This window comes from Stegodyphus dumicola, chromosome 10, assembly GCF_044657685.1.
Source record: "Stegodyphus dumicola isolate Sdum_Otavi_A_Nest chromosome 10, ASM4465768v1".
NCBI lineage: Eukaryota > Metazoa > Arthropoda > Arachnida > Araneae > Eresidae > Stegodyphus > Stegodyphus dumicola.
Window position 1 is genome coordinate 117,765,907 of NC_140777.1, and position 12,846 is coordinate 117,778,752.

Below are 12,846 nucleotides of genomic sequence, written 5' to 3' on the forward strand. Positions count from 1 at the left end.
AGATCGAATGGAAACATTTGGATGTGCAAATAAAAATAAAAGCAGAAAAAATACTACTACACTTCCTTTTAAACAAAAAATGAAAAATCGTCAATTTCATATATATCCAGCATATTTAAATTAGATTTAAAAGAAATAAGGAATTTCGCTGCTAAGATTTTCTTCCGTTAATAATCAAATACTCTTCGTTAGGAAAATACAAAATTTTGCAAATAAGAGAAGTTGAAATTTCCTGTCATATTTTTTTTTACAAATGGTTGCATTAACAGGACCTGATTAAGGCAGCCTGAAGCTTTTCGCAGAGCCTCGTTTATGGATCCTCAACAGTGGCGTAGCTCGAAGGGGGAGGAGCGGCGGTCCGTCCTGGCGTCACATATTACGAGCGGCAACTTTACTCACATGGATAGTCGAGATAGGTGAAGAATAATGAGATTCTTAACTGCCATATGGAATTATATTGAGAAGAAAAATAATTTTTACTCTAGATAATCTATTTAAGGGAATCATCGTAGGTTTCAAACGATGCATACCTTTGTTTCACCTATTTTATTCCGTCCATATTGAATGAAAATTACGAATATTAACTAAATTAGATGACGGTGACATGAATAAGGAAGAATTGCAATTTAAGGGAGAATTATTTCAGAATTTTCTTTCCATTATTGCTAAGAAAAATATAACAGAAACGTCGAAAAGCGGTTCTTATAAATTTTCGCAGTTTATTCTAAAATACAATTTCTAGAACAAAGTTTCAAGCATTGTAATATTACTGCGAACTTTCCTCGCAACTGCTGCTAATTATGAGAAACGTTTTCTAACTAAAAATAATTTAAGAAGAACATCGTTTAAGAACTGCGAGTGCTCATTCTGCATTTAAGGAAAGCAGAAAAATCTAAGAAGAAAGAAAAAAATTGAAAAAATCTTTATATACCCTCTATATAATTGCAAATGGAGCAATCAAGTAGAGCTGTACAATGTCACTGATGGTTTTGGTAACAGAAAAAGAAATAATAATATCATTACAATTTACATTACTGAAATTACAGTTTTTCTTCAAAAACGAAGGGAGAGTTTAATTTATTCTTCTATACGTTATTTTGGCACTTTTTGTTTGTTTTTAAATCAAGAGAGGCGACAAAATCAAGGATCGCCCCGGCTCATCTAGCTACGCCATTGTCACTCAATGCCTATCTTACTAATCCTTTTTTGCGATCGTTAAAATCCGAAATCTTTCAGACTTTTTTTTTATTTAACTCGATGCCGTTAAATGGGAAAATCTAATATTAATAAAGAATTTTTCAAAAATAAATAATTTATTATAAAATTTAAAGAGACACTGACCAATCAGCGAGCTTTGCGGTCCGTTGCCGAAAGACTTCTTCCCCTCGAATATCCATAATGTACCAGAAGGCAGCCAGTGATATGCTATTTAATGTAAGCTTCATCAAGAAATGAATTCGTAAGAAAACAGACGTAGTTGTCATGGCAAGAGCAGCACAAAGTGTGTAAAACTAAAAACACAAGAAAAGAGGAGAAAATTATAATGCATCTTGTGCAAAGCACTAGAATCATACTTCATGCAAAGCACTACAATGTACTCAATCAACATAATGATATATATCTACCGTATTTTCCTTGCATATTTCCCCCCCCCTAGCTTTTTAACTCTTGGTTCTGAAATTTTAGAAAATATTCAAAAAAATTTCCCCTTCCTCTATTACATATATTATTTTCCTGTCCGAGGACTAGCATATTCGTAAATAGCATTCCCTTGATTATTTTTATTTTTATTCAATGGGTTCAAATTCTATTTTCATTTTAGTATTAGCATTTCATACATTTTATCTTCTCTTGAATATATTGTTTGAAACGTATTTTGTAAGATTCTTCATTAAGCAAGCCGGACGTGGCAAGTGTTCTCACATTTCAAAATTTTTCCAAACACGGGATTTCACAAAGAAACTTCAAAACATGTGATTTCTCATTAGTTCTGTTATTTATGTTCTAGCTCACTATAACCTTATCAACTGCTGATATGTTCGATTTATCGAAATAGGTCTTTTGTTGGGCTCCTCGTATTCCTTCGTTCCTACGATGTCTCTCTTGGGATTTGCAGTCAAAACTCATTCATGTGAGGTGAGCCTGGGACTTTAATTACCGTCAGATATCGCCTTCATACCCATCAGCTAGTTTAATGTTAGCATTACTATGTATTCGTGTTAGAAAGTAGACTCCTTTCAAAGATATAGTATTGTAATATTTATTAATAGTTTATATCCATGACTAGTTTTTTTACTTGTGTTCTTACTGTAACCGTCTTCTTCGAAAATTAAATTCGCATAATTTCCCTTTATCGGTTTTTGAATGATCCGAAAGCTTTCAGATTTTATATTACGCTGAAAGGGACTTTTTTTTAACGTTTCGTGTGTTAACTTTATTTATTAAATTGCATGTTCACTTAAACCACGTAACATTCAATTCAACAACAGTATTACAAAATATTTAAAAGTCGAATATCTTTAGAATTTCCGATAGACAGTCTCGCGCGCTGGAGATAAATTTGTTCAGTCTTGCCATAGCTCGCTTCGAAATTGATAATCAAAAATTCATTTAACTTTTACAAAATATGAAATAGGTAATAAAACAGATTCGAAATTCAAAATTCGTGCTTCCATTTGCCCATGTTCGGGTGGAGGATGACGTTATTCAAAATTTGATGGCTCTAGGTACCGTCATTTTTTCACAATACGAGACATACATACATTCATGCAGATTCTTCATTATTTAATTTCTTTAAATATAATTCACGGCGATAATATTTGGTGGCAACAGTTTAAAAAGTGATTCGTTGTTTATAGTGAAGCGTCACAAAATGCCGCTTTCAGACTAATAGCCGTTCTGGGCTAAGGAGAAAATTACGACAGAAAATACGGTATTCAAACCAGTTTGTCGACTGCAATCGTATTTAGTACACGTAGTACTTTGATTTTCAACCTTTGCCCAGTTGACTGCTAAATATTACAATCTTAGACTGGTATTTCTTTTAAATAATTCTAACACTTTCAACTAAAAATTAAATCACTTCAATTTACACTAAAAATAAAAAGTTATGTAAACTTTCTAAGTTTTCAAACACAATTTTCGGAGAAGGACAGAACTTGAGAATAAATATAACAGTTTAATTCCTTTCTCTTATTTATGTAATTTTTCGTCGAGGCATAAGTAACAATTCATATGTTTGAACGCATATAATTCTAACTTCTCAAGCTCAGCTCGGTCTTCAAGCTCAATCTTCAGGCTTGGCGATTTCTGAGCATTTATCGCCAAGTTTGGCGACAAAAAGTAGTCCCGTAAACTATTGCCAGCTTGAAGCTATCTCATCTACCTCAATGTTAAATGGACTTGTAACAATATTTTCTAGCCGATGCTCCGATTATGAGCTAAATTATTATACTAAAGCTACTAAAATTTAGACATCATAGAATTTCTCTAAAATTATTTATATGTGTAACAAAATTCGTAACAATATGATAATTAATGCACTCAAAGGAGAAAAATTTTTTATCATATAGTTTAATGGGAATAATAGATAAAATAATTATGTTTATAGAATTCATCTATAGTTTTATATCGCGAATAATTAGAAGCGTTGACTGTTTCAATAACGCAATTTATCAATTTAATTGTATTGTGAAATGTTATTTAATTGCCATTATTATTAATTGTTATTATTTATTTAACTGCCATTATTATTAATTGTTATTATTTATTTAACTGCCATTATCTTTTTAACCTGTCTATTAATTTAATTGCTTTTTTAGATGTATAATGTGCAATCTTTTTAAATTTATCATGGGTACCCCATGTTTTTATTACATGCAATATCAATTTACACATGAATTCTGTTAAATAGAATTATTTAATCTATTATTTCCGTTAAAGAATATGATACATTATTTTTATTCTTTTGATGCGTTCTTTTGATGCGTTATGGTTTAAATAATAGCTTATCACATAAAAACCTTCCTTTAATTGTACTCATATTTTGTTTTTACTTTTAGAAACAGTTTAAAAGATGCAGAATCCCCTTCTAATAAGGCGGTCTTATATTGAAGCCACTAAGATTACGCATATTTACGTATTCAGAAATCATAATTTTCTATAGTTATTCATCTAATTTTTAAGATAAATTTTAGATATCTTTGACATATATTTTTCTTACACCTGCGTACTGGCATTCATCTAATTTATGAAAATTTTCAGACATATTTAACATAAGATTTCTTACCCATGGATACTGGCAGCTCAGGTCGTGGTGTGTGATTTTACTGGTTTCGTTCATGGAAGCGTTATGGTGTTTAGAAATCTGGAAGATGCCTTCGTCCAGGCATTCATTCTGAAATAAGAAAGAAATGTTTAGAAGTTGGTTTCAAGGAAAGTTTCTCTAATTTTAATCACTAAATCAACAGGATGCTGGAGTTTCATTAAGTTGGGGCTTTAACATTACCAACAACCTATTGCTATTTAAATTTTTAGTTCCCGAATTTTTTATATGTTTAATACAGCCATAATGTTTGTAAATGTTGTATCGGTTTGTTCGCAACGTTTTAATTCAGAAATATTTTTAAAATCTGAAATACGTTTGGATTTCCATTCTATGATCTTGCGACAATCATAAATCCTTTACTAAAATTTTTTTTACATTGACGGAACCAAGCTTGTATACTTTTTTTCTCTTTGTTTTCGGTAGTAAATAGCGCAGTCATTTAGGTAAACCCATGTTTCATCAAGATTCTACAATGCATTGCCAATTATCTCCTGCTGAACGGTTTCCGTAAATAGTCTCCTCCTAAATAATTTCCACGGTTCTACACATTGCTTTGCGTTGAGTTATATGCCTCGGCAAAAGCTGGTGAACATTATATTTATTAGCCTTTTAAGTCGTAAATCTTGATTTATTATTTTATTTATTGTTATTACAGATATATTTCAAGAATTTGCAACTGCTTTCTACATCGGCGGATATTCTCATGTCATTAATGATTTAACATTAAAAACATTTTTTACCTTTTTAGGGTATTTTTGGGTATCTTCTTTCAATGCAGAAGTAATGGTTAATGATTTCCGCTTTTCGACTGATAATGCTGCTTATTTTGCATTTAAAAATTTCAACACCACGCATTTTATAAGATTTTTGAATTATGGAATAAGAATATTTCTCTTCGCAAAGCGCAAAAATATATCCTTCAATCCATAACTTGTTTACACGCGACATTTTGAGAGAAGAAATTTAAATATAGCAGATGATGTTTCTCATTTGGAATAGTAAACTGTTGCCAGAAAGTTTTATTCCACAGTTTTTTTGTTTTTTTTTTAATTTTTCGCCGAAATCGTTCTAAAAATGTGCAAACACCCTCTATATTTCGGTCATTCTATGATTTTTCGAAAAAAAAAAAAAAAAACCCTTTGAGTCTGTTTTATGCTTATTAATAATTTAAAGCACTGAAATAAATCGGAGAATAAGTAACGCATGTAATCAGTTGAGTTATTTTAAGCATTGTATTTGTGAATATGTTACTTGGATTGAACTTCAGAATGATAACAGGAATAGACTTGGACATAAAACAGGACATGAAACGAACATATTTTATTCAAAAATTACAACAAAAATTATGATGAAGAAACTCGCACATGAACTTTTCTCCTGGAAGAGTATTTCTATAATAAACCTGATTTATTTATTGAAAAGTATAACTCTATTTTAACAATGCTACAAATAGTCATTTTTCTTTTGCAACTGCAAAACAATGACATTTATTTGCTATTTTCGGTGCGAGACAAAGGAACAGATTGACCTTGAAGGATTTTATCAACAATCTTTTTTAAAAACAAAGAAGATTCTTATAACATTAATATGTTAGTATTTCTAAAGGGCTGAAGTCAAACTTTATCTTTTGACATTATAAATAAATTGTCAAAAGACGTTATATTTAGCTTTTGACATTTTTTTAAAGGATAAGTTTGTCCAAAATCCTTGAAATACGTTCGAGAGGAACAATATTAGACATTTAGTAATACTTATTGTTTAACTCAAGGAAATATTGCTGGAAATATCATCAAATAACAAGACAGAGCAAAATAAATTCGCTGAAGTTTTCTATCAGTGGAATAGAGTTGGGATATTTTCATACCTTCTCTAACATTTTTTCGTCACCAAAATTGCTCATTCAGTTAGTTACCGTTGTAAAATTTTTTATTCCTTCGGAGATCGGTACTCTTTTGGGGAAAAGTACAGAATCACCCACTGCTCGGCATGTTTTTAAGAATTGCACAAACTCGGTATCTATGTACACATCGACCTATTTTCACTTTAAAAATAAAAATCCCAGAATTGCACAAAAATGGCATCGTGCACTCCCTTGACCTTATCCATGTACACATCGACCTATTTTCACTTAAAATGTCAAAGAAAATTGACAAAAATCCAATTCTTATTACGCTTGTAAAAAGCGACAAGCAAACGCCAAACAAATAAGTGGGCGATTCTGCACTTTACCCCTCTTTTGAATAGTCTACAGAATATTGAATATTGTCTTATGCTACTACATTTTACTTATCTCATAATGATAAGTGAAATATCCATATTCTTTTTGAATTGAATCTCACCTTTTGAATATCCATATTCAAAAGTGAGAGCGCCATAGAAATGCAAACGATTGTAACAGATATCGCCAAAGAAGCATCACAGGCGTTTTCGTGGTTTTCCCCATGTGTAACGTGTATACAAGCCAGTTTCCCTTAGAAAGTCCTCCACGAAGGCATCCCTCCCTTTAGGCAGATAACCCTCGTGTGCTTTGCCATAATTAAATAATCCAATCCAATCCAATCCAATCCTATTAAAAGTCTTTGCGTGTATTACTCCCAAAATTTACTTCTGAGCACAATTTTAATTATTAATATTTTAAATCCATTAAAGGATTCCAGGATAACTGCATATAAAATGTCAAGTTATTTTGATGAATCCGCAAAATACTTATCGATGTAACAGAAATATTATACATGCTAAAAATATAAATATTTCCCCCTGTATTTCATTAAAAAAGTTTTTTAAACTTTAGGTGCTATACTGATGTTTTGAAAATAACTTCTTATTAGCTTCCAATTCTTCAACAAGCTAACAACAATGGATCTTAGGCGCAGCCATCTAGTCAACATGCACTTTAGATGTAGCTAAAAAAGTCTGTTAGAAAACTAAATGTTAAAATGCTCAAAAATAAACAACTGGGATCAGCGTAACATCAGTAAATTTTCAAGATTATAATATTCGAACTTGAGCTACGGGAATGAAATAGACAAAAAAGAAAGACATATCCACATGAGAACAAAAAAGAAAAATTCCAGATTATTGTGGCTAAATAAGAGGAAGACCAAGTCCCTAACGCTGTCTGCTTATCCATGATTAACAATAAAGCAAGCAAGAAAATTCTTAAGCTTAGGGTAAAGAGGAATTAAAACTAAGATCAATAACCAAAATGCGAAAATTTTTAAAAATGTGAAACGCCTTAATTCGCCAACAGAAAACATTTTTGACAGCTTTCAGCTGCACAGAAATGGAAAATTTGCTTTTTTGAACCAGAAGTGATCAGCAAGAGAGACTATGAATTTCTTTCTGCGAACGTGAGTCTCATGCTCATTAGTATGCAACTTCAAAGTTGTTCATTTTCAGTAGTTCTCAATCTATTTTGCCCCATGCACACCTTTCACCATCGCTAGAAGATCTCCCCCCCCCCTCCTTTTCAAAACTCGAAAAATGCAAACACATACACACACACACACACACATATATATACACATATTTAGATTTAAACATTTTTAAATGTGTTTTGTAAATTAAAAACTAAACAACAAAATATCTGAAAGCTTTTAGATTTTACATTACGCCCAAAGGGGCAATTTTTTTAACGTTTTGTGGTTACCTTTATTTATTAAATATCATGTTCTTCGCACTTAAACTATAAAATTCAGTTCAACAGCAACATCGCAAAATAATTTTAAAACGAGCATATCTTTAGAATCTTTAGAATTTTTAGAATACTGGTGATTATTTGCCGGAGATGGTCATCATAAGAAGGTTAGTGCCTATTGAAAATAAAATTAAGTAATTTCCCATCGAAGAATTCGACTACAAACTCATTGAAAGAGATTGAAGGCATAGACATGCTTTTTAGTTTTTGAACTGTGTTACTATGCTATCTAAGGCCAACAAGTAAATAAAAAATCTGATGTGTACACTAAATGACTTTCTAGTACGGAACATTAATTTATACGCGATTTTCCTGCATTTCATTTAAGCATATTGAATTAATAGTTAATGAATTTTGAATTAAGTCTACTTCCTCGATAGCTCATAAACCGCAATAGAATAAATGCACTCTTTAAAGTTCACTATATTCATTTACCATAGCGACACTTTGGCGCTAGGTTCACTTAATAGCGTTATATCTCAGTGATTTTATAACTCAGAGTGCATAAAAATTATATCATCTGAAGAACTGCAGCATGTTCTATTAAAATACTATAATGAATCTAAAACGATGTATTAAAGAAATTAAACAAATAAAAAAAATCTGAAATGCTTCAGATTTTAAATTACGTCCAAAGGGGCGGTTTTTTTAACATATTTCCTTTATTTATAAACCTTTATTTATTAAATGTAATGTTCTTCGCACTTAAATCATTAAATTCAGTTCAAGAGCAATATCGCAAAATAGTTTTAAATTGAGCATATCTTTAAAATTTCCGATACAGTATCTCGCGCGTTGGAGATAAAATATTTTTTTCTGCACAGCGTTGCCACTGCTCACTTTGAAATCCTTGAGTTTGTTAATCAAAAATTCGGTAAAGTTCTACAAAATATGAAATCGATAATAAAAAAATTCCAAATTTGCCCATATTCGCAGTTGGATTACGTCATTCAAAATTCGATGGCTCTATGTACCGCTGTTTTATCACTATGCGAGAACTATACATACATTTATGCAGATTTTTCATTATTTAATTTCTTCAAATATAATCCAGGAGTCTAACATTTGGTGGCAACAGTTTGAAAAGTGAAACGGTCATTTACAGTGAACCAACGCAAAATCGCAAAACGAAACAATAGTCCTTCAGGGACAAAGCCTCTTTGGACTAAAAAGGAACAGTTTTTCACAGACGATTCAGCGCCGCTTACCTAATGCGCATGCGCTACTAATTAATTCAGTTCTCACTTCGCGGCAAGGCAAAAATATGTAAAAATTCAAAATATTTTCATTTAAAATTGAAAGATATGGAAAACCTGGAAACACCAAGTTCGGTTAAAACAAATTTAAAAAAATTTTTTGCAAAGAAAATTTCAGTTTCTACGTAAAAACAAGCAATTCGACCAGTGGGCAAGAAGGTAGATTTTTCGGTGCACAAAACTGAAAGTTTACTTTTGGTCTCATTCTGCAAAAAGACACTGAAAGCACACTCCACAAAAAAAGACACTTAAACTGCCTTAATTTGTTGTGAACGCTATGCTGAGTCAATATATAAGATTATTTAATAACTTAAATGATAGTTAAAAAATGAATTAAGCATAATTTAATTCGCAATAATAAAAGAAGATGTTACTTTGTTGCTGCGAAGCTTAATTTCTCTAGATTGGCAACAAATACACTATTCTGCTAAGTTTCAAATGCAAACAAATATGGTGGCTATCGTAAACAAATTAGGCTTAGCCGCACTTAAACAACTTTTAAATTGTTGATTATAACATGCAGGTATATAGATAAATAGATAGACAGCATAATTCATTCATTTCAAAGCAAAAAATGCACAATTTACAAACATATAAGAATAAAGAAACTGAGCTTACTGAGCCGAGTAACAGAGTGGATATATATATATTTTAACAAACATGCATATACGTAAAAAAGTAAATTTAAAATAATGTGCAAACATATAAAAGATTTAATTTTCGAAATAATTTACAATATCATTTAAATTCAGATAGCATAAGTAAATTAAGTGCAAAACCAAAACATGAAAAAAATTCACCAATTTAGCAAATTAAAATTAATCTAAATTTTTTTTTTTTTTTTAAATGCATAAGTGAATGACTGTTGAGCAGGCAGGAGACAGACTTATCAAGGGGAAGTTGCCTCCTAAGCAAACTCTTCAATCATTCAATTCGTGTTTCGTCATTCATGCAAGCAATGGTAAAAGTCAAAACCAAAAGTAGTGAAGAATGTCCAAAAAGAAATACCAACATATATATATATACATGTTTTTATATACTTTTGGTGCGGCCGATTGGCAACCAAAATCGGAAGTGCACATCTGCATGTTATAGCAGCCCTATATACAAATTTCAACGTTCTGAGGCTACTCGTTTTTGAGTCATGCGAGATACATACTTACATACATAAGTACGTACGAACAGACTCCATGAAAAAGTCTCTTCAGAATCCATTTTAAGTCAGTTTTATAATTTTGTGGGGGAAAGTGTCCTTTATTCTGTCCTTACGTACAGATGTCACGCAAATACATCATTAAATTGCCTTCGATAGCAGCCAAAATGGATATCTTCGTTGAAATATGGTATCTGAAATTTTTCGCGATCACAATACATAATTTTTACTTTGTACAAAGAAGTAAAAAAAGTAAGTATCCAAAATTAAATCAATCCAAAAATTTGAACGGGGGTGGGATGAATTATGTAAAATTATGTAAAAGTGAAAAAAATAGAACTACATTTAATTCTATTTTTTCACTTTTACATAATTCCGCTTTGATGACACAAATCTTGAAATTACTCGACAAGATCTAAGAAAAACACGATTCAACGAATTTGATGGAAAAAATACTTGAACTATATAAAGTCGATTCACAGAATGATAATTATAGATAAAAATGAGGAAATTCGAATTTTATTTTAAACGGGATATCTATCTGTCTATCTATATACTATGTATAATGAAAACATGAATTAGCTGACGAAAAGGAAAAATTACTCCCCCCTTCTCCCCCCCAAAAAAAATAGAAAAACCTATCTCTTATTTAAAGAATTAAAATTTAAAATATAACTCAAAATTCACACATTTTTAGTTTCATCCGATGGAATTTGTACGGATCTGCCAAAAGATTAAAGGTGAAGGATAATTTTTTTTAAGAAACCTTAAAATATAAATTATAGTACTGCACAGTAGAACTCAGAAAATGATGATATTATGCCAGAAAGAAAAGCTTAATGGTACTTAAAAGCTGCAAATAATAAAAAATGAACGTGCATTATTCAACAGTAAAGCATTATATATTTGCATTAATGTACGTTACATTAATACATATAATACCTTTGATTGTTTTCATTAAATATAGTATTTATTCTAGTATTTCCCCCCTTTTTTAACTAATTTTATCGTCTGAAAATAGTTTTTTAAGAGTGAAAACATCTGCCAAGTTCGGGAAGCTTAAAGAGGATTTGCATAATCATAATACTCTGTTTCAAATAATAAATGCAAGAAAAAGTAAAATGGACGAAATGCAACAACTACAAAAATGTAAATACAAAATAAATACACCGAATAAAAATAAAATTAAGTAAGGGAAAAAATTTACCAATAAGGCTAGTCTTTAAAGAGAAAGGAAAATAATGAGAATATTTTTTAAATTTTCAGAACTTAGTGCTGAAAATGCTAGCGAGAAAATGCGATAATACTTTTATTCAATTTTACTGATACTTTTAATGAACAAATTTCATATAATTATGAAAGAAAAATCGTGCAATACTGTTAATTTTTACAGTCTAATCTAAGTCGTTTTGCACTAGAACTTGCTGACTTTCAAGTAATTATGAATCTTTCATTTACATAGCTAAAACTAATATGATACTTTTAGCTATGTAAATGAAAATTTTACATGAAATTAATTTTTATTTATAGAAAACTGAATTTATAATTGCTGTTATAGCTACGGGAAACTAAAGAAAACGATAAATAACGAGCGAAAACTTGAGACATAATGTTCTCTCTTATAGCAAATACCTTTCAACTCGCTTAGTCGTAATATAATAGTATCTTTATCAACATTATAAGCACACTTTTCCACATTTTAAATGAAGTGGTCAACCTTATTCTATAGTTAATAGCTTTTTTATGCCATGCAAAAGTATCTAGTTAATGAAGAGGAAATGCATTAATGTTTTAAAAGCATTAAAAAGCACTTATTAAAGCCAATTATCGACCAGACGTTGTGATTAGCATATCTTTCTGGCATGATGTCCTATCCTTTTGCTCCAATTTTCTTTTTTGTTCACATTCGCATGGCAACGGTATGGATAACAAAATGGAGAATGGTATTAAGTTTAACGGTTACATTTTTGCTTCTTTTTTTCTAAGCACTTATGTAGTTCATTAATCTAGGAATCTAGATAAGCCCGGAGGTAAAACAAAATAATGAAATATTTTACGTTAAATTTAAAACAAAATTTTTAATTCTTTTTAAAATTTTTAATTCAGAGCACAATTTTTAATTCTTTGTAGCATTTCCCTCTTTCCATACCTATAAAATGATATTTTGATGAGTTTTTATTTAGTTCAGTCATGATGTTTTTATGAGTTTTTATTTAGTTCAGTCATCACTGTGAGTAGAATTTGGTCTTCAAATTTTAATCTATTTCAGACTGACTCAATTAATATATTTTTTTTATTATTCGTGTTTTAAAATAGAGCGAAAGATTGTTTCAAAATTGAAAATTTCACAACTTTATACTTAATACATTTTTAGACGTTGACATTTAAAAATCATAAATGCCAAAATGTCTAA

The 12,846-nt window shown here is 30.4% G+C and overlaps 1 protein-coding gene across 7 annotated transcripts in view; it reads right to left on the minus strand.

Moving 5' to 3' along the window:
• Nucleotides 1-12,846, minus strand: part of LOC118187008 (adenylate cyclase type 2-like) — a 153,541-nt gene that overhangs the window by 22,932 nt on the left and 117,763 nt on the right. For all 7 annotated transcript variants that reach the window (XR_015043518.1, XR_015043519.1, XR_015043520.1 and 4 more), the window contains 2 exons: nt 4,289-4,396; nt 1,342-1,511 (listed from right to left, as the gene is read on the minus strand). Coding sequence is in view for 3 of the 7 variants with exons in the window: in XM_085825433.1 (XP_085681559.1) it covers nt 1,342-1,511; nt 4,289-4,396 (278 nt within the window). In the remaining 4 variants the exon portion in view is untranslated. The remainder of the gene's footprint in view (nt 1-1,341; nt 1,512-4,288; nt 4,397-12,846) is intronic.